Below are 26,040 nucleotides of genomic sequence, written 5' to 3'. Positions count from 1 at the left end.
TGTACCACTCTGTAAGTACTTTCTTCTCTGAGTAATAAAGAACGTAATCATGTGCTTCCATGAAAATTCTCTCCAAAAGCCAGAGCTAGAAGTGGTGGATAGTACATGACATATATTCAGCCAGTCATCCTCTGCTAGCCTAGGGCCATGCCTGCCTCCTTTCCCCATTTAATTTTAACATAAAAAGTGGATTACTGGTGGTTTTCTATTTATCCTACCAGGACCTCTAGTACAGCTAGTTTTATATCCTACCAGGACCTCTAGTACTGCTGGTTTTATATCCTACCAGGACCTCTAGTACTGCTGGTAAGCAGGTGGACCAGCTTATGAACAAACACTATTTCTGAACGATTGAGACCCTTGTAAAATACTCAGTCCAGGAGATTAAAAGAAGACATATCACACATTGTTTTCTGCCGTGTTGCTTTTTGATGTGTACACTGTATAAGTTTATTGAGGCATCTAAAGAGCACAAAGTACATTTATGAACGTGTCTAAATAAGAAAAGGAGGTTGCGCATCAACAAAGGGTTTTCTCAATGGAGTGCTAGACCCAAAATCCATCAAAAATAGGAAAACCAAATTTTCAAATCAATGGAGGACAAAGTACTCACATTTACACTTTTTATTGGCACACACCAATAAACGAACGCTTATGCGTTTTGGCTAAGAGCCTTCATCAGAGCATTCACATCACATGGATTCAATTAACTTTATACAAGGTCAGAGTTAACCTACAGCTGAAATCGCAAGTCAATCACCAAGGACCAATCACTTGTATGCAAGAATAAACACTGATTTGATTAATCAAATTAGTTACAGGCATATATTTTAAAGTTACACATCCAATAAACAGTGCAGGGGCATCACAAACAGTCTTAACCCAAAATGTTAAGCTATAATCATCATTCAGTCCATTGGGTGTATAGAGTGTGTATATCCAATGCATTTCTCTCTGGGCCAGTTTCTTTAGAATATCACCCTCTCTGATTAGGCATCATGATTCTCTCAATCCCACAGAATTTGAATGAAGAAGGTGAACCATGATTTGCTTCAGCATAATGTTTTGCATTTGCATAATCCATATTTCCTGTACGGATTTCAGTTTTGTGTTCTGATATACGTTTCTGGACATGTCAAAGTAAAGTATAGAGACTGTCGATCATTGACAGTCTGACAACCAAATCTTGCATTACTCCCGAGCCAGAAACAACAACGATTATGACACAGGTGGCAATAGCTCAGAAGGAGTGTTTGTTCATACGCTGGTCCTGCCTCTCATTCACTGCAATGCATTTCATTGAACTTCCACCCAGTTCCACTTCTTGCCACACATGAGCGTCATGGCACATGCCCGGCATCTGACATAATGACTTCACTGTCAAATGAGGATTTGATTGGTTGTTGTGAATCAGTGGGTGTGGTCTCATTATGCGGCAGGTGCGCTTTGAGGAACCTGTGGTTGTCAAGGTGACCGATTAGCAACTCATCTAGCAACCTGCCTAGCAATGACCAGCGAGTAGAGGACACAGGAGGAGAGGTCGTCGTCGTCACGGAAACAGTTTCCTTCAGTCCTTTCACATTCTATCCTCTCTCCTTTTGTCACATCTCGACTAGGGCTGCAACCTGCGACTATCGATTATTTTCTTTATGATTATTCAATAGATTTATTTTTTGATTGATCAAATAATTGAGAAGCACGCTTTTTTATTATAAAAAAAAATCGATGAACCACTTAAGTGTTATTTTATATTTTGTGTCGTGCAAACATAGTGAAAATAGCAGATCTACATTTTCCAGTTCAATTTAACACACATTGGCCCATTTCTGTTGCCCATACCTGCTTTATAAGAAAGTCAGAGAGTCAAATTCATAAGCGACAATCATCCTGGTTTTGTTTTTGGTTGTTCCCTAAAAGTCCAATGTATTACACGTATAACTTTGCCCCAGTTATTTAACTTTTGCCCTCACCCATGCACCATCACCTCATTCACAGTCCTCTGTCATATGGACGCTGATGCCTGATTTGCGTATACTTAGCTGTGTGCCTGTGTCGCACACCAAAACCAGCCGATTTACATTGATTATAGATCTGCTATTGTCGGAGCGCATGCAGCTGTGTTACAACCAAGTGTCTTACAGGCTTGACGCACCATCGCCATCACCTCACTGATCTGTCCTCTGTTGTGTGGGTGCTGAGGAAACAACGCCATCACATCACTGATATGTCCTCTATCGTATGCTGATGCTGCGCTCGTGTTTTGCATGATTCTGCTGTTTTGCAGTTTGGCTCAGCACCAGAGACGGAGGATGTGCGTTATTTCTTTGTTTGAATGCTGTAGCAACAACGCCATCACGTGTGGATGCTGAGGTGTCTCTTCATGTGGTTGGACTGCAAGAAGCACTTGCCGCAGATGGGGCAGCTGAACGGCTTCTCGCCCATGTGCACGCGCTTGTGCAGCCGCAGGTTCTGGAACTTGTTGAAGGTCTTCCCGCACAGCTCACAACGGGGTTGACCTCCAGCGTCATGGGCTGGCTGAGCGGGTAGCGCCATAGGCGGGATAGAATTCAGGAGCCTGCTAAACTCCCTAGCGGAGGAAGCGGCGATTTCGTTGAGGGAAGACGACTGATTGTCTCCTTGGTTTGCCTGAGAATGTAAAACCTGCCTGGGGGTTTTGATTGCAGAGAGCAAGGAAGGGAAAGAGGAGAGGTTGCTGTAGGAAGTGGCACTATTAGCATCAACCAAACTTGACCGGAAACCTGTAGTTCCGTCTAAGGTCACTGTGCTCAGTGTCGGGGCTGAGCGTGCTGCTTCTAGCTCCTCCTCTCTCCCATGTTTCTGGAGTCTCCGTTTGGCAGACCTGGTTATCCCATCCCTGTCTATTATGCTCCACTCTGAGCTCATGCCTGCATCCACTTTAATTGGAACAGAATCCACCAGCACCATATCCGGTTCCCAGTCCAGATTACCAGCCAGGGATGGAGCAACGTTACTTGGGTTGCCAGAAACTGAGTTATGTGGTGGGTTCAGAGAACAGTTCCCTGTGGTTAGGCTGCCAGTATTATTCCACACCTCTATGACTGCACCAGCTTCTGCCCACTGAGATGCACTGGTGAACAGGTTGCTATCGGCGTGACTCGTGGTGCTGGTGAATCTGTTATTGCGGTCAGATGATGGAAGGTCTCTGCTTCCGTTACTGTGGTGACGGATGTTGAATCGCTGGTCGAGGGTTCTAGGTATAGGTCCGGAGGACAGAGTATTTGCAGATGCCCTTGTGTTTGTCTCACTTCCCTGCTTGACTGGGGTTTGAACGTCTGAAAGGAGAAGAGTAAATTATCAGTTGGTTATCAAACTTCTGAAATGTGAAGAGGATGAGCAGAGTAGGCCTTGTGCAATGTTTTTCGCAAGTATTCTATCGATTACTTTACTGAATAATAGAATAATCAAAAAGCATGTTTTTAATGTTTATTTTGTTTATATCAATGAATAGATTAGTGTGATTAACCACTTATGCCCTATGTTATACTTCGTAAAATGGTGTCATGCTAAAACTGTCTCCACAAGCTCACAATGCGTTGACTCATGATGCTGTAGATCTGCTAGTTGTTATTTTAGAAAACTGTTCATGTATTTTAAAAGATTTTGCTTGCATTCACTTGCTTTATGTACATTTGTAGTACTGTATTAATTTCATTTCACACCTTATTTACAGTATTGAGGGAGGTTCAACTAAAGACAAGTTCTCTTTTTCAATAATGCCCTGATTACAAAACGTATGATGTAGTATTGTACATTTAAAACAACGAAAAACGAGCAGCAGGTACTCGATGGTAAGAATGGAATCAGGGTTCAATAGATAAACATGAAATGTTGTTTGCTGGGGTAGCAGGCTGGTTTACAAAGTGTCTCTCCTTATAATTAATGTTTTATGGCAAAAGGGAACAGTCGCCTTTGCTAGGGAGAATGTACTTTCCCCTGAGGACAGTGGCTCAATTACATCAAATATGGTTGAATTTTAAATAGCATTTTCAGTGTGTTCCTGTCAACACTCTCTACCTTTAAGATGACTGGAAAGGAAAATCCCCAGTGTAACTGTTGATTTGTCCATGTGTATCTCAGTGTGAGAGTGAGTACAAAATGGAAGGGTCCATTTGGTCCCATTTACAATCCAGAACTTATTGAATAAAACATTATTTTAACCAATCTGGTTGAGCATTAATACAGCATTAATACAATTTAACAGTGTATTGTATTTGTATTATTTGTTAGGCAAAGTTGTGAAATTATAACTGCCTCTTGGCCAGTTCAGAGCCTTCATCTCTTCAATAAATTAAACTAGAGAACATACAAGAATTTGGCAACTGTACCCATGTGCTGTATCTCTGCAAAATTGTGGAATAAAAATGTATATTAAAAGAAAGAACGAAAAGGGAGGAAAGAAAATAACATACAAGAATGGCTATTTTGAAAAGAGTTTCATTGTTGAAAAGGAATTCTAGACAAAATGATGCACCATATCATGTCTAACAATAAGAAAAAAATACATATATACTATATATATATATATAGATATATACAGTATATATATATATATATATATATATATATATATATATATATATATATATATATATATATATATATAATATATATATAATATATATATAATCAAATTGAGGGGTCATCACAGGGGTAGAAGGGTAGAGAAGTAGCACTGCCTGAAGACCATAAGCACAAAGCCTCCCCTGACCAAGCAGGGCATTGTGTCTTTCATGAGAGGTACTGTAGACATTTCGTTTCTTATGGGGAGACGGTGTGCGTTTGCAGTGCGTCAGATCAACTATGACTTGAATTTTAAATGACCTTTGAGTGTGTTGCCGTCACCACTCTCCACCCTCGAGATGATTGGAAAGCCACCGCCCACCTCCTCTCGTCCTGTCCCCTGTGTTGAGGTCTTGGACATCGGGTTACATCTGGCTCTGCTGGGCGCCGAAGGTCCGCGGGTCACATGCACATTGCCGCTGTGTTTCAGAGCACTCATTCTGTCCAGGGTGTGGTTCCGTTTGGTCGTCTGGGACTTGGTGAACAAGCAGAGTTATTATAGTTAACAAAAACGAAATAACTAAACTAGACAATTGGGGAAAAAAACATATTAGTCAACTGAAATAAAGATGAAAAACTAGGCTTTAAAATAAAACTATAACTAACTGAAACTGTATTGCGTGTTTATAAAACCAAGACCAGGAGACCTGGTTCTGCCAGACCCAGACTTCACATGACGTGTCAGCATGTGTCTATGTCCATGTATGGACGAAAGGGGGACAGACTTTTATGGCTGGGGCCTAAGGACAAAGTGACCAAAACCTGTTTTTTGCCCATGTATGGAGAAAACAGGTCCAAAACATGCCCATGTATGGACGAAAGGGGGACAGACTTTTATGGCTGGGGCCTAAGGACAAAGTGACCAAAACCTGTTTTTTGCCCATGTATGGAGAAAACAGGTACAAAACATGCCCATGTATGGACGAAAGGGGGACAGACTTTTATGGCTGGGGCCTAAAGACAAAGTGACCAAAACCTATTTTTTGCCCATGTATGGAGAAAACAGGTACAAAACAAGCCCATGTATGGACGAAAGGGGGACAGACTTTTATGGCTGGGGCCTAAGGACAAAGTGACCATGCCCATGTATGGAGAAAACGGGTACAAAGCCCCCTGGGTCCGGCAATAACTAAAAATCATAGACATTGTATTTTGTTTTAGTCTGGTCAAAAATCTTCAACAATAGCAAAGATTGCTGCTGTTCTACAAGCTCACAACGCATACTGTTGCATAGCAACGCATTGTGAGCTTGTACAACACTATTTTTCTGACTCTGTTCAATCTTGCCCCCGACTAATCCATTACAAAAAACACAAAAAGAAATAACACTAAAACTAAATAAAAACTAGACTAAAAGTAAATCTTTTCACAAAATAGCAAATACAAATAACTAGCCAAACGAATAATACAAACTAATTAAAACTAAAACTGAAATGGACAAACATGAAGTAAAAAAAACAAAGAGAAAAAAACAACTCAGAAATAAGCAAAACTTTAGGTGTTTTTTCTAGGTGGGATAGGGTGGAGGAATTGGGTTGATTTTATATTCATATTTATGGTTCTGTTCTGGTGCAAGTGTATCCTCAATAATAATATGAAACACTGGTTGAACTCGGAAGTGAGGACTGCTCCATTTCTGTTATTTTAGTCTTTTGAAATAATATGATCTGGGAATCTGGGATGATTGATTGATTATTACTAACAGTTGGCAAAAAAGCACAGCAAGTAGTTTGTGGTGTAACGTATCTTGTAGACCAGGCCCATTGGAAGTAGTTGCTGTACTCTGTCCCCTACCCTGAGCCATATCCGACCGTAACAAAATGAACAAAATGATCCGTTTGAGTGCTTGACCCTGGGATTTTTGTCACTGAAAGTCTGAATGAAAACATTCTTGAAAAGAAAAGAAAAAAACTACACTAACCTTGGCGTCTAGCAGCTTCCTCCTGAGGCCGTCTATCTCCCTCTGGTTCTGGCTGATCTCCAGCCGCAGCACCGCGTAGCCATCATCCACCAGCTTGCAGATCTCTGCCACCGCGGTGTTCGCCAGGACCTCGATCACCGCGGCCAGCTGGCCGTGGAACGAGTCTCTGCTGCTGTTGGTAGTACACATGAGCGGATCGCTTCAACAGTCGCTGATCTAGAATAAATAGTTTTTGGTTTTTGTGTTTGTTTTGTGGATGTTGTTCTCAACTGTCCACGGTGTTCCACTGTGTTTGTTATTCTTCTGCTTCCTTCCTCCTTCCGGTGCTAAGTATTAGAGGTTCGATTGAGGCCACCTACGGCATGGAGTGAAAACGAGTGAGTGAGTGAATGTTGGTGAAGTAGCTCTGGATGACGTTGAGGTAGTGTCTGAAGAAGTGATTATTTTTTCCTAGACAGTGTGTTTTCTTGTTTCTTTTTTTTTGTCAAGTGTCTTGCACATCTGCATTGTATTTTTTTCGTTATGGTTCAAATGACATGGCGCAACTTGTTCCTGGTTTTGGAATTTTCTCTATTTACAACCCGTACATCTACACATACCTTCAGAATTCAAATACAAAGTGCTGACCCCATGGCCATGGATGTAAAAAGTTAAAACGCCCGGGTTTAAGTACCCGTATCTTCCGTATTGGTCAATAAAAAGCTTTTTTAATCCGATCGGTGGCCATTTTTTCAAATGTCCTTCATACGCTTTCGACCACGCGACCTTATCGGTTGGGAGGTGTATTGCACTCTGATACATTTTAACTCTATGAAAAATGGCCGCCAATCGGATTAAAATGCTTTTAATTGAACAATACGGAAGATACGGGTACTTAGACCTAGGCGTTTTAACTCGTTACATCCATGGCCGTGGGATCAGCACTTTATATTTGAAATCTGAACGTGTATGTAGATGTATGGGTTGTAAAAGGAGAAATTTACAAAACCAGGAACAAGTTGCGCCATGACTGTATCAGGGGCCATACTTTTCTCAATCCTTATGATGCAATTGTAAATCCTAAACTGTCTGTGTATATTAATGCTGTTTTTTGTCGTTTGTTTAGTTTTGCACATAAATTGCACACATTAGACATATTTTACCTGCATTTTTATTTTGCAAAGTGTTTACTTTCCACTGTGGAAGCATGTCACACCAACATTTCACTTCACATACGGTATACCTGTATGAGTGAAACCTCTTCTCTACAGATGTACTGATCCACACACCAGTCCGAGTCCAGTAGGTGGCGGCATTGCACCGTTAAGTTGTTCCAAGCAGAGCACCGTCGCATCTGGATGATGTTCTAACTCGCGCCGTTTGAAAACACCGGCGCGGGGGGAGAGTTTGTTGATAGATTTTCCATCACAAAGTAGATCGATATATCACCAATAACTTCACTGATCAACCGAATTAAAGAGGATATCGCAGGGAATTGATTGCGTCTGGATTAAGAAGGTATTAAGTGATTTGATTTGTGGAGATCAGTAGATGTTCAGGAGGTTCTTTGCAGTGAAGATGTTAGAGATCATTGGTTCTCAAACGTTTTATTTTCAAGGACCCTCATATCCCTGATAGTGTACACATGGAACCAAATGGACCTGTACACTCTCAGATTTACAGACCTTTTAGGGCCCTTTTGGAACCCTCTCAATCAGTGGTGGAAAGTAACTACGTACATTTACTTAAGTAGCCTACTGTACTTAAGTACAATTTTGAGGTATTTGTACTTTACTTGAGTATTTCCAATTTCCAATACTTCTACTCCACTACATCTCGGATCCAAATATTGTACTTTTACTCCACTACAATTATTTGAAAACTTTAGTTACTAGTTACTTTGCAGATACATTATAGTATTATACAACATACATTAACCACTTTAGCCCTATTTTATACCTAGCTAGGCTATTTGAAAATAGCTGATCTACTAGCTCACAACGCACTTTTACTCAAGTACACCTTGAATTCCGGACTTTTACAGAGTATTTCTATATTGCAGTATTGATACTTTTACCTAAGTTAAAAAAATGTGAGTACCTTTTCCACCACTGCTCTCAATGAACCCCTGAGCCTCTGCCTTGAGGTTCATCCACCCTCAGAGCCTGAGGATCCCTGGACCCCACTTGAGGACCACTGTTTATAGATGGTCAATAGGTATTATTATGCATGTGGAGATGTTAGATCAGTCTGAATGCATAGTAAGTAGTAACGGCTGCTTGCTCATAGCAGTAGATGCTGAAACCACAAAGAATACCTTATTATCTTTTATTTAATTAAAAGTTGTATGTAGACTTGAATGAAATGGTTTCTCAGAAGAATCGTTTATCAGGGTTAGGGTTAGAGTTTACATGAGTTTGAAGGTAATGAACAGGTTTAGATAATTTCCCTATAGTCAACTGTAATGATGCTATTAATAATGATGCTAATGTCCATGTTTTTAATAAAGTTGTTATCTTTCAGGATGTGTTCTCCTCTCCCCTCTGCTCCTCTTCCTCTCCTCTCCTCCTCCTCCTCCCCCCCTCGCTGTCCGGAGCTCGACCTCTCACTCCTCCACAGCCCAAACCCAACGCACCCTAAACCTAAACCCCACCCGCCCAGAGAGATCCCATGTGCACAAACCACACATCAAACATCCAGCAAGAAGACTTCAGGGAGAACTCACAGACAGGTGTGCGTGTGTGTGTGCGTGTGTATGTGTGTGTGTGTGTGTGTGTTCATCATTATTATTAACCCATTTAGACCTGAGGCCTTCTAAATCCTGACCTAAGTTTTCTGACAAACATCAAATATTTATTCAAAATTTAAAAAAAAAGTATGTTGCTATATACTGTATAGCAACAACTACCCCAAAAGGGGTTCCTGGATTGAAAGGTATAGTTATGTATAGGGGTTCCTGGTCTAAAAGAGATAAGATAAGTAGGGCTGCAACTGTATTTTCACATTTTGTCCTGGCCCAGGACCAAAATGGATTTGCATAATTTTTTTTGAATTTTTTTTGCGTATCAGTGGGCGTGGTCTCATTTTGCACAGGTGCGCTTTGAGGGACCTGTGGTTGTCAAGGTGACCGCTGAACCTAGCAGTTCATCCAGCAACCTGCCTAGCAACAATGAGCAGCTGAGTAGAGGTCACAGGAGGAGAGGTCGTCGTCACGGTAACAGTTTTTTTACATACAGTATATAGTCCTTTCCTCACATTCTCTGCTCTCCTCTCACGTTGCCCTCCTCATATTCCATCTCCTCTCATTTTCTCATATCGTCTTGAGTCCTCTGATTCTCTCCTCATCTCCGCTCTTTTCTCCTCTCATATCATTTAATTCTATCGTCTCATCTCGTTCTCTCCTCATTTTCTCCTAATTCTCCTCATCTCATTCTCTCATTCTCGTCTCCTCATCTCATTCTCCTCTCCTCTAGTCTCATTTTCTCCTCTTGTCTCGTCTCAGTCTTGTCTCTTCTCATTATCTGGTCTTGTTAACTCTCATTCTCTCCTCTCATCTAGTCTTATCCTCTACTATCATCTCATTTCATTCTCTCCTCTGCTCCGATAGTTGACCCAAAGGACCACAGGGCGTGTCCTCCAACTGTAGTATCCAATGGGGAGTCGGTACGTTCAGAAGTGGCTGACTGCCTACTGGAAGAGGCGGAGCCGAACACCTTACTGGCATTGAAGGCGGAGCTCAAGTCATTGGAGGTTTCTGTGGTTGCTGACTTATAACTACAGTACATACTGTACTATAGGACTACATTCATGAATACATACTGTACTATAGTTTTGAATACAAGAATATATACTATTGTAGTACAACTATAACAACAATGATTGTTATGAAAGGAGGTGAGGAGATTCTTTTATGAATATCAAATGCATGACTGCATGCTGGTAGCCTAGCTAGCATTACCTCAGGTACAACTATCTTACCTGCTTATGAATCATAATCAGAGTCACATTATCTTCTATATATCCCATTGCATGTGTCTTTCAGCACCACTGAGACAGAGACCTGCCCACTCTGTGTGGGCTCTGGCACTGTGGTGTTACTGTTAGGGTTTAACAGCAGTGGTTCTCAAACCTTTTCATGTCAAGGACCCCCAAATTAATATGTATTTGGCTGCGGACCCCCATCTGAAAATATCTTGTATGGACCTCCATACAAGATGTTTTTCCAATATATTCTTTTTAAATAGCAGACGTACGTATATAGGGTTAAAGTGGTTAAACTGAATTTGTGGCTATATAATAACTACTTTTGCTTGGGACCCCCTGGAATCCCTTCCCTGGGGGTCCCTGGACCCCAATTTGAGAACCACTGAACGTTTGAAAGTTTTTCAGTCTGGACACTCACATAGTTATCATTATAGTTATAGTTATAATGCTTGCTGTGTTTTCCAATAGGGAGCAGAGTTTAACTCCCAGCATGCCGTGCAGGAGACTCTACGTTCATCAGTCAGAACCAAGAACTTGATCAACACCAAAGCTACAGAAGGTAAAATGATAAACTTCAGTGTTTTGCCTACAGCTGTGGTTCTCAAACTGTTTGATTTCAAGGACCCCCAGTTTGATATGCATTCGGCCATAAACCCCCATTTGATACCATTTTGTTTTATCTCTGGGACCCCAATCTACACTGTAAAATCAACTGTTTAACTCTGAGAGTGTACAAATGGACGACTGCATCCATAAGGGTCCATTTGGTTCCAGTTGTGCACTCTCAGTTACAGACTAGTTACAGGGAACATTTGGTCCCCTGGTGGTTCCCGGACCCTTCGTTGAGAAACAGTGACAGACAGTGACACGACAGTAAATGCAAGAGAGATATCTCATTTTATAGCCCTGATCCAAAAAAATAAAATAATATTACATAAAATTCATTAATCCAGTATTTGACGTTTTGGTCACTATATATACACACTAGTAACTGCATAATATTCTCTCTCTCTTATCTCTCTCTCTAGCTGTGAATTTCCCACCCTCTCAGCATCTCTTAAGCTCATTGGTCAGTTTGTCTGTGGAAGAGGATCAGTTGATTAGCCAGGCGCTACGTGATAGGCTGCCGCTGGCCCCGCCTACCCGTCTTCATGACAACAAGGTACACTGAATAAATGTTTACATTACATGCAACCTTCTTTACACAGAATTAATGTTTTTATTTGTTTAAAGTGCCTGTTTATACATTTTATTTTATAAAGACATTTTAGATTATAGTGGGATCATAGTGTTAGAGAAATCTAGCCTCATACTACATACTTATATCATAAAATTATTCATTCTAAAACCAGTTATTGATAACTGAACCAATCAATGCAATCGTGCTAGTGAGAGTTTCTACAATGCAGTTTAATGCCAGACAAAATATAGTTGTACAGAGCTCACACTGTACGACTAGAATAAATAATTGAATATAGCAATAGGATACCAGATAAACAATGAACCTAGCATCTGTCTAAATGACATTTTAACCGTTGCATAAGTTTGTATGGTCGTCAAGAATAGGTCAAGTGCTGCTACGGGCTACAGTGGAAATAGTTGAATAGAACTCACTGTACAACTAGAATAAAGAGTTGATTATAGCTCACTGTCAGAACTTTCCCTAAAACATCTGGGACAACACTCCACGTGTCCCAGACTCCTCTCCCTTCTGGCTCCCAAACTGTTGAACGAACTCCCCATTGCAGTTAGAACTGCAGACTCACTCCCAATCTTCTGCCGTGATCTGAAGACTCACCTCTTCGGAGACGTTCGGACTCCACCTTGGCCCATACCACTTACCATAGCACTTGCCCTAGCCTTGATAAATGTGATTTAGATAGCATGTTATATAGACAGATGCCAGGTTCATTTGTAGACCTGGCATCCTATATAGCGTGTATAGTTTCAATGTGTAAAATATTATACTGTTTAGACTGATGATAGGTTCTTGGTTTACCTATGATCCTAGATTATTATTTCTATGCATTTGACGTATTACCTCCTAAATGCCTACATTGTACATTTTACGACTGGGATATAGAGTTGAATAGTACTCACTGTACGACTAGACAAAAAAGTTGAATATAGCTCTTTGTTGCGGCAGATTTGAACCACATCATGTGAGGTGTCATGTGTGCTTCCGGTTCAAATCTTCTGCCGAGCCAATCAAACAAAGCTATGGGAAAATTAACCAGAACAGGAAACGGGTATGCCACCTTCTGGAAACCTGGGACTACAGTTATGCACAGAACCTATTCAGAGTTGGATAGAGCCCACTGTATGACTGGTCACATGGACTTTATACTTATATACACGTACGTGTGTGTGTGTGTGTGTGTGTGTGTGTGTGTGTGTGTGTGTGTGTGTGTGTGTGTGTGTGTGTGTGTGTGTGTGTGTGTGTGTGTGTGTGTGTGTGTGTGTGTGTGTGTGTGTGTGTGTGTGTGTGTGTGTGTGTGTGTTTAGCAGACGGATGGCCCCTCCCTCCTCCCGTTTGTGACCTCTGTCCTCTTCAGGGAGATGCCCCATCTACTGGGGGAGGAGCCAAGCAACAAGCCACGCCCCCAACCAACCCCTCGCCCCGCCCACTCCACCTTTGACCTTTACAGACGACACACACAGTGGCAGGCCTGACACACACAAACACACACTCTTCCACTGGTATTAAAATGTCTGTTCTGCTTTTGAAACCGCATTGGGAATGAAATTGTAAATATTGTAAAAAAAAAAGTAAAGTTTAATTTAAAACTGATTCCAGTAAGTCATCTTCTAAGTGTTTTTATTACTGGATTAACTGTAGTTTTATAAGTGACACTGTGATGTCATTTAATAAAATGCATTTTCTTTGTGTTTGAGAAACTTCTGGTGTCCCTATGTTTGGTCTTGTCTATGTCATTATAGACATAGACAAAAAATTGCGAACATAACCAATCTATGAGGTCACAAGCAGCTAGTGAGCTTGTAAATCTGCATTTGTGTGTGACACCGTCATACAACAAAGTATACTCCCCAATAGTTGTTAGAATTATGCGGTCCCTGTACCACAAAGGTACAGGGACAGTGAACTGATAGTTGGTGAGGGGTATTCAGAAGAGATCTCCTGATTATGGTGGAAAATTGGGTGTGAGTCTGCAATACTGACTGCAATGGGGAGTTTATTGCACAGTTTGGGAGACAGAAGGGAGAAGAGACTAGGACGTATAAAGTGTTTTAATGTTATTATTAACGCTGTCAGCTACCTGTTGTTCTTATTTTAATGTCATTTCACATTGTCTGTATTAAATGTAAATAAAATAACCTTACCTTACATGCTACCACTTAAGCCCTATGTTATACTTCATCGTATACAAAAATACAACTGAAAACAATTTAAAATGTTCGCCTATAACAACTTGAAAGTGGGCAGTAGTCTCAATGGCATTTGTTTTTGTGTTTGTTTGTCCCAGTCAGAACTGCCTCGGCCCACATCTTGTTCCTACTTACACTTCACCTACTTACACTTAACACTGTGACCTATGACCTGCCACCATCAATCACTGGAGTCCCATCACCAAAGAACAAAAGGTAGAACAACAGAGTGAGACACTTTCAACCTGGCCTACCTGTTTTGGTCATTATAGGCCTAACATTTTCAAAAATGTTCAAAACATTTTCAGTCTACTATGACCCAAAAATGGGACCTGACCCATTTTTTTTTTCAAACGCTACAGTGAGTGCACAGTGTTGCCCTCATTATGCAAACTGCCAAAACCTGAAAGTAATGTGATGTAATGTCTCATAAATCATAATATGTCTGCTAGTCAAGACATGTTGGTGAGACACACTTTAACATGCACACTATACAGCCATTTATCCAAACAGTTACTTACTCTCCATTTAGATATAGGTGGATGTGGTTTATCTTACCCCATCTTACCAATATGTTTGTTCAGTAGTTCTATCATTATGCAGGTATAACACAAATCTTCATTTGTTAAAGGTTATGTTAGTGATTTGTTTTGTTTTTAAAACGAGTGTTAAACAGCTCTATATTCCCATAGCAATCATTGCTAGAGTATACATTTTAAGGTAGGGATACCAATGTCATCAAATCAGGAGAAAGAGAAAGTGAAATTGGAAGTGATGAAAAAACAGAAGAAATAAATTGCATACAATATTGGAACTATAACGCACTAAAAATGAAGCTGATAAATGATGGTTCTGGGGTTCTCTCACCTATTTGGATTATTGGTATCCAACCTGAACATTAATGTAATGTTCATTAAAGAACTGGAGAGAAAAGGAGTACTGAACAATCACTATGCAATGAGTACTACCAGAATATAGACTATAATAGAATATACATTTTGTATTAAAAAACAAACAAACAAACAAATCAAGAAGTATTACTTGAAGCACATATGGCGTTTTTTAATATAGTAAAACAATATGTTATCATTCTGCTATTCCTATTCATTGATTTAACAACGCAATAGCATCTGAAAGGCTAAATAACACAAGAAAGACATTTATTTCACAGTGAAGAAGCCATAATCCTGTGTGTCCTCATTGTTTTAAAGAACACAGAACCATACAGGACACCACATGCCACATAGTTCTCTCGCTCTCTCTCTCTCTCTCTGTCTCGGGAAATTGTTGTTCAAAATTCGAAACCAGCAAAAGTAAGCAAGGCCTACTGTAGGCTACATCTCTGAAGCTTCATTCAGCACCTGGTGCATAAAGCCTATCTGTCTCAGACATGCCAAATAAAACCAGCAGAATAAATAAGCTACATTCTATCTTACCGTTTGTCAGTACAGTTGCAGCTTAATTCCATACATTGCATTTATTTTCTATATACACAGCCACAGAAAACACAAAGCATTTTCGTTGAGGGTTTTCTGTGCTCCGTGTGTCTCTCATGGAACACTCAAATTGACTGCTGCGTCGTGGTTGGTAAGGGATCACACGCTAACAAGTAGAATGCTGAGTGTTCATGGCTGTGTATGGAAGACATGCAATAATATCCTGCTGTATTGTAATAGCCTATTATCACAAAAAAAAACGTTCCGACGTTCATCTTGAGTACTGCTGGTGATTGTACAGTGGGAAATTAGACTGGAGCAAGTGTCAGATAGGCTAAAGAGAGGTGCAGATAACAGAATGAATATGCACCACCCATGATGGCAGGGAGTTGGTTGATTTGAAGTCTCTATGACATGGCCAGATATCATTATATTCTATTCTGCATACCACATAGACATTGATGTTGATGGCTAAGTACCTCTAAATTCCTCTTTTCATCTTTATCAATATCTTATTTCATGAAGCAGATCCGATTAGACACGTTTTAAATCAACCTTAAGCACAAACGTTAAATGACGGCAACGTAATTATTTTTGTCTAATATAATAATTATATTATAATTATATTAGCCTACAGGGAAAATGTAAAAGAAAAAGGGTTTCAATATTGTTAGTGTCATGACTCATCTCTATGACAAGTATTATCAGCCAATATTTTTGTTGTTTTTGATATTTTCATAAAACTTCACATGAAACTTAAACTGAAGGAGCAGAATCTGCAACTGAGGGTGCCAGGCCCCCCTCTGGCAACCCCGTGGGGCCAGGCCTCAATGTGGAATACTGTTACTGCCTGTTAAGCTGAAGTGAAACCAGACATTCAGGTTTGAGATGATCCACAACATCATACTGAGCTGTGTGTAGGTTGTGTATAAAGGGGATTCAAACAGAGGTTTGATCACATTAACCACATGAACCCTAACGTCCCTATTCTGGGGCAAAAATGGCCAATCTTACAAGCTCACAGCGCATTACTTCGCAACACGTTGTGAACCTGCAGGCTATTTTCAGTGAAGATATTTAACCCATTCAATCCCTGAACGCATCTCTGTCATTTTAGATTTCTTTGGCTATTCAAAAATAGCAGATATACAAGCTCATAGCGCGGCACTCTGTAGATCTGCTATTTTTGAAAAATCGTGAAAATGTGTGCCAAGCTTTGAATATAATTGTTTTTTAAAAGCGAACATTTGTAAAATACTTTGTTCCAGGGACCTCCAAGCTCATAGCGCGGCACTCGTGCTATGGGCTTGTATATCTGCTATTTTTGAATAGCTAAAACATAAAATAATGGTGATAGCTAAAATATAAGATGACACAGATGCGTTCCCTGATTGAATGGCTTAATGTAGAGCGAAAAGAGGAGGAGGCCAAGTGCAGAGCCCTGGGGGACTCCAGGGCAAGCTAAGTACAGGGTTTATTTTAAGTGAAGTGAAGCATGGAGGCAGAAAAAGCCCTGAGGACAGGACAGGAGTGACATCACCCCCTCCCATCTCATTCTTATCTGGGCGTAGGAGAGGAGGGAGTTGTACGCTAATTCACCTGCAGCAGATAGCTGCCGTCTGTTCCTCTATCGATCTCAGAGGAAGGGAGTGTGACTGATTATCTTCACAGCGAAAACTTTCTCCAAAGTTTGACAGACTCTTCTGCAACAAGAACATCAGGTAATTCTATTACTGCTTTTATAGACACAAATAATGACGTTGCCGTCATTTAACGTTTGTGCTTAAGATTGATTTAAAACGTGTCTAATCTGATCTGCTTCATGAAATAAGATATTGATAAAGATGAAAAGATCAATTTAGAGGTACTTAGCCATCAAAATCAATGTTTATGTGGTATGTAGAATAAAATATGATGATATCTGGCCATGTTCATAGAGACTTTAAATCAACCAACTCCCTGCCATCATGGGTGGTGCATATTCATTCTGCTATCTGCAGCTCTCTTTGTACGTGCAGTCATGAACCCTGTGAATCTTGATCTGTACTCCATCACTTATAAGATCTTTTTGGCTAGCGACACCGTTGTGCCACTGGGTATAAATTAGTTTTGATGCATTGCACATTTCTTTCCATCTTGCCATGCATCAGACACATGAATGATGTTCAACTTGTTCACAATGTGTCTTGGATTTACAGTTTAGATTTGTATAAACTACCCTTCTGTTGGATTCTATGACAGGTAGACAGACAGGTAAGATACCGACCGACAAACAGTTAGAATAACAACAGACAGATACGTGAGATACAAACAGACAGACAGGTTTTTCCTCCTGACTTCCAAGATCCCAGTTTGTGTTGAACACTCTGGTTGAACGCTCTGTGTTGTATGTGAGACAGTTTGTGTTGAACACTCTGTAGAGCAGTGCTATTCTAAATGTTATAATCTGTGATAACGCTTTCCATTGAAGGGATGTTTCACTTTCAAACATGTTTGGGGTCATTTTAACGTCTACTCAGGCTTTTGTGAGCACCCCAGATATTTGATATTAATTTGATCAGATACGCCCCCTTTCTATACAAACCCATTATAACTTCAAACTCCATTTTAACCATGTTAGATATTATCAAAAACACCTGTTCTTGGTTCTGGGGACTGTTCTATTCTATTCTATTCTATTCTATTCTATTCTATTTTATTTTATTTTATTAATTAAATTAATTAATTCATAATTAATTAAAAAGTAATTGAAAAAACATGGCCCCCTCACACCTTAGAATGCCAATATCTGTCACCAGAACCAAGGACGTTTGTTTTCATTGAATAAAACATGGTTAAATTGGAGTTACAGTACAATGGGTTTGTATAGGAAGGGGGCGTGTCTGATAAAATGAATATCACATATGCAAATACTGAATCAAGCAACTTAAAAACTAAGGGATATTTCACTTAAAAAAAAAGTTGGGTCATTTTATCGTCTACTCAGGCTTTTGTGAACACCCCAGACAGTTTTTAAAATGCTTGATTCAGTGTTTAGATATTTGATATTCATGTTATCAGACACGCCCCATTCCTATACAAATCCATTATAACTTCAAACTCCATTTTTAACATGTTAGATTAATCAAAAGCACCCATCCTTGGTTCTGGTGACTCATCCTGCCCTCCTAATACGTGAGGGGGCCGTGTTTTTTTTATTACTTTTTTCATTTATTTTATTGAATTTCTTTATTGTATTTATATTTTTTTAATTTCCCCCAATTTTTTTTAAAAATAAATGAAAAAAGTAATTGGAAAAACACGGTCTCCTCACGTATTAGAAGGACAATATCAGTCACCAGAACCAAGGACGGATATTTCGGTTTAATCTAACATGGTTAAAATGGAGTTTGAAGTTACAATGGGTTTGTATAGGCGTGTCTGATAAAATGAATATCAAATATCTAGTAAATACTGGATCAAGCAACTTAAAAACTGTCCGGGGTGCTCCCAAAAGCCTGAGTAGACGTTAAAATTACCCAAATTTCAATAATATATCAATAAGCAACACTAGCACGCGCGCACACACACACACACACACACACACAAACACACACACACACACACACACACACACACACACACACACACACACACACACACACACACAAACGTACTTAATTATTATCTTTTATCTACTGACAGGTTTTGCTGGCTCTCCAAACACAGTCATAACCACCACAACAGTCAGGAGGATCGTTGGGCAACTCTGTTGCAGGTCTCATTTTCCTGTCTTCAGGTGAGTGACGGCATCTCAACCAAGTTGTACACTACGTCACCATAACACATGTCAAATGTCCTGCAATAGTTGTCAAAGTGTGGCAAAGTGTGGCTACATGGCTATTGTGAATTAAATTGCCTATAAATTCAATAAGACAATTGGTCAGAGGAAATAGGCCTGCTGGCTAATATTAATAGAAAAGTACACATTGACTGTTTATTCGTTTATTCGTCATTTGGTGCATTGACAATGTGTTATTAATAATGTTAGTTTTAAAGGATATAGTATAGTACTATTCACCTGCTTACAGTATAGGGAGTCTATTGCAACTCACCTCCACCAGGCCGAAGGCAGAGATCAGCATCACATTTCTTGTGCATGCTATCTTTCATGCTACACTGCTAGTAGGTCAAGGAAATACATTCCTGAATATTTTTCAAATCATCTTCACGTGGCGCTTTAAAAGCCCACTTTACATTTTGGCAGTCGTTTGTGGGTTTAGCAGACTCACGCACGCGCACACACACAGAGAGAGAGAGACACAGACAGACAGACAGACAGACAGACAGAAGCACAGGAAAATATAATCTCCCCCTTGCCTTTTGGCCTGGTGGAGATACAGTAACTAGAAAGGGTCACTCAGTGGAGTGCATATCTCCGCCTGGCTGGGTGCAATATGATGTCAGTCTTACCCAAATATAGAGTTCCACATTGCCTCAGGACCGCAGCGCCACAAAAACAAATGCATGCGCACACTGGCCAGCACAAGAAGGAAAAGCACAAATGCACAGCACACACACACACGGAGAGACATGGCGCGCGCACACACACACATGGAAAGGCAAAGTGCGAAGGCACATGCACACAGACAAGGACAGACACAGGTCATGCTCACACGCACTCAAGACGCATGCACGCAACGCAAGCACACATGCATGATGCACACTATGGCAGCAGCCTGCCATTTCGATCTTTAATTAGCTGTATATGCAACACCTGGGTGTGATTTGCTTCGAGTCATGCTGTTCAGCAGCCCAATGAAATGAATGTACAGGGATTTAACATTGTTCCTCTAGTTCATTTATAACTCAATGAAATTAACTCAATCAAAGACATTGCTTAATTCACACTGGTTGCTATTTTTGATAGTGTGCGTAACACTCTAAGAAACACCCTGTCCATTTGCGGGATGTGTTTAGACTGAATTGTGGGCGTGCACTTCTGTTCATATATATACGGTGGGGGCGTGGTGTGGAAAGGGGGCGTGTTTGGTAAAAAAAAAGGCTCTGCAACGCGTCATGATTGGTTGCCACGTCTGCTTATTGTAAGCGCCATTGCCCTTGTTTTTCTGTGAAGGTGCTTGTAAAGACTGGTGGTTGCGGTTTGTCCCTGTTTCTAAAACGTTGATATTTGGTATGAGTTATTGGTTGATATATTGATATATTTCACACACACTCTCACATTGGATATGATTTCCAATTAATTCTTGTTGTTATAATGGTACCAATCCTTTCTCTCTCTCTCTCTCTCTCTCTCTCTCTCTCTCTCTCTCTCTCTCTGTCTCTCTCTAACAAGGTGAGAGAAAACCTCAAGACAGACATGCATGCAGATTCAATAAGCAAGAATGGAGAGGAAGGTATGTACTATGTATCTTGCCACCATACATACTTTTTATCGAGACGAAGTATAATGAGAAAATCTCATGAAATCGAAGCCTAGAGACATTATACAATGTTTTTTGAAAACCTCAAATGTTTAGCATCCATAACCATATCATTTTAATCCACCAGCTCTCATCAATGATGACACAGTTCGGATTATATTGGTTGGGAAGACTGGAGCTGGAAAGAGCGCCACTGGAAACACCATCCTGGGTTGTAACGCTTTTGAATCCGAGTTTTCAACTCAACCTGTGACAACAAGCTGTCAGAAGGTCAGAGGGGTAGTGGCTGGTACAAAGGTCACTGTCATAGACACACCAAGATTGTTTGACACCAGGTTAAGCAAAGAGCAAACTCTTGAAGACACTGAACAGTGCATTCGTTTTTCGGCTCCTGGTCCCCATGTGTTCCTGAATGTGATCAAACTGGGAAGATTCATAGATGAGGAGCAGAAATCTGTGGAAATGATTCAGGATCTATTTGGCCAAATGTCTAATAAATACACCATGATTCTGTTCACTAATGGTGACCTGCTTGAAGGTAAAACAGTTGACGTAATATTGGAAAATAGCCTAATACTACAAGAATTAATCGCAAAATGTGAAGGTCGCTATCATGTCTTCAACAACAAAACTCAGGATCCCTCTCAGGTCACTGAGCTGCTGGTGAAAATCAACAACATGGTGCAGATGAATGGAGGAAGCCACTACACCAATGAGATGTTCCAAGAAGCAGCGAAAGCAATAGAGCAAGGCAAACAGAGACGTCTTAAAGACAATGAAGAGAAGAGAGGTAAAGAGGAGGAAGAGCTGAAGAACATTTTTGAAAAAGAGGGTATGGAGAGAGCAAAGGAAATGATGAAAGAGCAACTGGAACAACAAGCGAGATCTGCAAGAGAGAATGAAGAGAGGAGATGTAAAGAGGATGAAGAACAAAGGAAAACATTTGAGAGAGCGACCCTGGAAAAAGAAGAGAAAGGTAAGAAAGAACAACGGGAACAAGAAGCAAGATTTGCTAGAGAAATGGAAGAACAAAAGAAGAAATACGAGAGAGAGGCTGTGGAAAAAGACGAGAAAATTAAGAAAGAACAGCAGGAAAAACAAGCAACGTTTGCCAGAGAGATGGGAGAACAAAAGAAGAAATATGAGGGAGAAGCTCTAGAAAAAGAAGGGAAAATGAAGAAAGGACAAGAGGAACAACAAGCAAACTTTGCTGGAGAGATGGGAGAACAAAAGAAGAAATATGAGAGAGAGGCCCTGCAAAAAGAAGAGAAAATGGTAAAAGAACTACAGGAACAACAGGCAAACTTTGCTAGACAGGTGGAAGAACAAAAGGCAAAATATGAGAGTGAGGCTCTGGAAAGAGAAAAGAAAATGATCAAAGAACAAGAGGAACAACACGCAATCGTTGCTAGAGAGCTGGAAGAGAAGAGATGGAAAGAGATGGAAGAACAAAAGAAGAAATATGAGAGAGAAGCTCTGGAAAAAGAAGAGAAAATTAAGAAAGAACAACAAGCAAACTTTGCGAGAGAGATGGAAGAACAAAAGACAAAATATGAGAGAGTGAGCGAGGAAATGAAAAAAGAACAACAGGACCAACAAGCAAACTTTTCTAGGGAGATGGAAGAACAAACAAAGAAATGCGAGAGAGTGGCTCTGGAAAAAGATGAGAAAATGAAAAAAGAACAACAAGTCCAAAAAGCAAACTTTACTAGAGAAATGGAACAACAAAAGAAGAAATATGAGAGAGCGGGTCTGGAAAAAGAAGAGAAAATGAAGAAAGAACTACAGGGACAACAAGCAAGATTTTCGAGAGAGATGGAAGAACAAAAGAAAAGATATGAGAGAGAAGCTCTGGAAAGAGAAAAGAAAATGAAGAAAGACCAAGAGCAACAACAAGCAATCTTTGCTAGACAGCTGGAAGAACAAAAGAAGAAGTACGAGACAGCGGCTCTGGAAAAAGACGAGGAAATGAAAAAAGAACAACGGGACCAACAAGCAAACTTTTCTAGGGAGATGGATGAACAAACAAAGAAATTCGAGAGAGCGGCTCTGGAAAAAGATGAGCAAATGAAAAAAGAAGAACAGGACCAACAGGCAAACTTTTCTAGAGAGATGGATGAACAAACAAAGAAATACGAGAGGGCGACTCTGGAAAAAGATGAGCAAATGAAGAATGAACTGCAGGAACAACAAGCAAACTTTGACAGAGAGATGGAAGAGAGGAGACGTAAAGAGGAGGAAAAGCAGATAGAAATAAATGATTACAATAACAGAACAAAGATGGGGTCTGCAATACAGGTAGCTGGAGCGATTACTGGAGTTGGCGCTACTATTGGAGGAGTTGCTGGCGGGGCGGAAGCTGGAATGCTGTTTGGCCCAGTTGGTGCAGCAGTAGGGGCCGTGGTAGGGGCAGGTGTTGGAGCTCTCTTCTTCTACAAAAGAATGGCTTCAGTGAAATAATCAATAAATCAACAAAGCAAAACAACATATCTCTGCTAGGAGGTACGCCCCAGTACAGATATGTACAGTACATTGACTGTGTCTCTCTCACTGTTTCTCTCTATGTTCTATGCGCGTGCACGTGCATGCATGCTCGTGCGCCATACAGTCAGTCTAACATTTGATGTCGGACTAACATTTTGATCTTGTGGGCAATTACAGTTGAATAATGTATGTAAACTTGCCAGTTGCCATCAAACACTCATTATAGGTTGTCATGTTTATAAATGTTATTCAGATGGTACCTTGAACTTAAAGGCGTCTGCCTCTCACTCATGCACGCACGCACACGCACATGCACACGCACACGCACACGCACACACACACACACACACACACACACACACACACACACACACACACACACACACACACACACACACACACACACACACACAGTGGTGAAAACACCACTGTGCCTTCAGCCTTGTGGAAAAATTAAACCGCAATTTATAGAGTTCATGTTACGACTCATGCCAAAAATGTGTTTGCCACTTCATTATCATAATTATGTTGCTTCATTAACGGCAACTGAATTGACTTGTAGATCTTTGTACCTATATTGTTATGATAGATTGTTGTGTGCGTACGTGCGTGCGTGTGTGCATGCATGCGTGCATGTGTGTCTGTCTGTGTTCTCAGCTTCTTGAGTTTTGTGCAAGCTGCCAGTAAGCCAAGGAAGACACTCCAGCCCAAATGTTTTGCATTGGCCTCATAGTGGTGTTATACCAGTCCACTTTACGTTTTTTTCCTGTAAATCTCTCGACAAAATCTGGATTCCCAAGATCATGACACAACTCCCCAGGCTCCAAATGTTGTCCAAAACGTACACAAATCGGTACACATAATCTCTGGACTGGAGTCCTTTGATAAACATGTTGCATGTTGCAGAAACATGATTTCCACAATTTAGTTACACATAATCTTGGGAGTCATGTGACAATGAGCATCAAACGGTCTTTGATATTCCATACTTTTTGCCTGTAATTGCCTTCAAGGATTTGTGGGAGGGGCCTAATGTATTTCTTACAAAAAACACCATGTATCATGAACGCAGCATCCAGTCAACCCCAAATTGGAATTGCATCTTTAGGGGTCTTATAGAGTGCACCTCTTAAAGCACTTTCACGTCTGCCATATGGGGTGCAGCAATTGTGAAAAGTTGAACCGTACGTTGTAGAAACCGTATTTATCTCTGCAGCTTCCTCAGGTCCCCACAGTTGCTACCCAGGACTTACACAGCCCTGGCTAGGCAACCCAGCCTGGTGAAGATATTATGAGCAGAGCGCTAGTTGGTATTGTAGATGTCTTCACTTTCTCTTGTACAGACCAGTGAAACTATTCTGATCATAACTTGCTTATACTTTGCTACCCAATTATCATAATGTTACATTACATTCTGTTTATCTCCCAATAAACTGCTGTAAGTCTTTATAAATGTGTTATGTATTGATTATATATATATATCATGAATGTTCTTGGTGTCAAATAAGTGAAGTAGCTGAGGTGCACCTGATTTATCTATCAGTTTTGTTGTTTGCTGGTCCATCACAGATGGACAAATGAACAGTGGGAATGATTTGCATATGACTATGTTATTCCCAAGACAGTCTTCCTCAAAACCACACCCCCAATAATCGCTGTAATTGGCTGAGACACGTGGGGAGATCGCAGAAGTGAGAGCTTGTTTTGGTTCACACCATAACCTATTCCGTTCACCACAAATATGATGCCGTGCTCGTTGATGAGTGAGGACATTGGCTGCTTGGCGCCGGCACTCGCTCCCCTGGCGGCTTGCATGGGTGCGCCGCCAGGGCTTTAATTAAGGCCTCGCTGTCGGTGCCCCTGCCATGTTTTCAACTGATTTTAAAAAGTGCACTTGTTGTAAAACCTTACATACACAGGATATTTAGGGAACCAATTTAACAAAACAAGTATTCCCCAAAACACAAGGCTTAGATGACTGTCTTGGGAATGACAAGCGTGATAAACATATGCCTGGATGAATCTTAATCATAAATGGTGCATTTATGATTAACTTGATCAAATCACAGTGAGATAAGAGCTGCTTTTCTGGTTTCTAACAGGTCCACACAAGTGAATTATTTCACGCACACCAAAATCTTCCATTCCTCCAGCATTTACAGCAGGAAACTTTTTCTTTTTTTTCTGCATCCCCTATTCACCCCTCCCTTTCACAAGGAAGTCATATATAGAGCTGCAATGACTTGTTTTATATTACAGAGATTACTGTATACATATAGCTCCTCCATCAAATATATAAATGTCTGTAAGTAAACTTGTCTGGAGCTATACTATACAGCTCCAGATATAGTTAGTCTTTAACACACTCACCGCCAAAGGGGAGAATTCTCCCCTTTTCAGTCAATGGTCTTTACTGCCAAAGGGGAGAATTCTCCCCTTTTAAATTTAAAAAAAATTTTTTTTTTTGAATTCCTAAAATGTTTCTCTAATTTTTGAGTATAAATTTATAACCCTAACCCTAACGAATTAATTAAATTTAATTAAATTAATTTTAAAAAATCCATTCACTTCAATGTTAAAAAATAAACGGACAAATAATTCACAATTTTTCTATAAAAAAATGATTAAAAACCCTGGCAGTGGGTGATTTTATTATGAATAAACTTTGGCGGTGAATGTGTTGTACACACTGTAAGAAATGCATTTCAATTAATAAAGTTAATGTAAAATCACCCAAATTATTATAACTGTCATAGATGTGGACATTTGAATAACAACCTTTGAAAAACTCTCCCACTGGATGTCACCTGAATCTAACTGATTT

General features: G+C 40.2%; 3 protein-coding genes across 5 annotated transcripts; 2 read left to right on the top strand and 1 right to left on the bottom strand.

The window, feature by feature from the left end:
- Positions 1 to 271: 271 nt before the first annotated feature.
- On the bottom strand, positions 272 to 6,840 carry LOC308097498 (uncharacterized protein). Its single transcript, XM_080445303.1, has 3 exons — positions 6,524 to 6,840; positions 4,864 to 5,077; positions 272 to 3,314 (listed from the first exon to the last, which is right to left on the bottom strand). Exons 1-3 carry the CDS (start codon positions 6,710 to 6,712, stop codon positions 2,353 to 2,355), a joined length of 1,365 nt encoding a protein of 454 aa, XP_080301429.1. The 5' UTR covers positions 6,713 to 6,840; the 3' UTR covers positions 272 to 2,352.
- Positions 6,841 to 7,886: 1,046 nt separating this feature from the next.
- On the top strand, positions 7,887 to 13,377 carry ppp1r35 (protein phosphatase 1, regulatory subunit 35). Of its 3 annotated transcripts, none has more exons than XM_080445317.1 (7): positions 7,887 to 8,020; positions 9,026 to 9,233; positions 9,596 to 9,716; positions 10,110 to 10,252; positions 10,955 to 11,045; positions 11,515 to 11,648; positions 12,992 to 13,377. In XM_080445317.1, exons 2-7 carry the CDS (start codon positions 9,027 to 9,029, stop codon positions 13,157 to 13,159), a joined length of 864 nt encoding a protein of 287 aa, XP_080301443.1. In that variant the 5' UTR covers positions 7,887 to 8,020; position 9,026; the 3' UTR covers positions 13,160 to 13,377. The 3 variants fall into 3 exon arrangements, with proteins under 3 accessions (XP_080301443.1, XP_080301442.1, XP_080301441.1); XM_080445316.1 differs by having other exon boundaries at positions 9,572 to 9,716; positions 12,995 to 13,377; XM_080445315.1 differs by having other exon boundaries at positions 9,572 to 9,716.
- Positions 13,378 to 16,971: 3,594 nt separating this feature from the next.
- On the top strand, positions 16,972 to 24,677 carry LOC308074217 (uncharacterized protein). Its single transcript, XM_080413569.1, has 4 exons — positions 16,972 to 17,030; positions 18,994 to 19,087; positions 20,645 to 20,705; positions 20,860 to 24,677. The coding sequence occupies exons 3-4, from the start codon at positions 20,669 to 20,671 to the stop codon at positions 23,190 to 23,192; spliced, it is 2,370 nt and encodes a 789-aa protein (XP_080269695.1). The 5' UTR covers positions 16,972 to 17,030; positions 18,994 to 19,087; positions 20,645 to 20,668; the 3' UTR covers positions 23,193 to 24,677.
- The last annotated feature ends 1,363 nt before the right edge of the window (positions 24,678 to 26,040 follow it).

The sequence above is a fragment of the Gymnoscopelus braueri genome (genome assembly GCF_963280865.1).
Source record: "Gymnoscopelus braueri genome assembly, chromosome: 2".
NCBI classification, from domain to species: domain Eukaryota; kingdom Metazoa; phylum Chordata; class Actinopteri; order Myctophiformes; family Myctophidae; genus Gymnoscopelus; species Gymnoscopelus braueri.
Note: the sequence above shows the minus strand (reverse complement) of the source record. Positions and strands in the feature narration are given on the sequence as shown.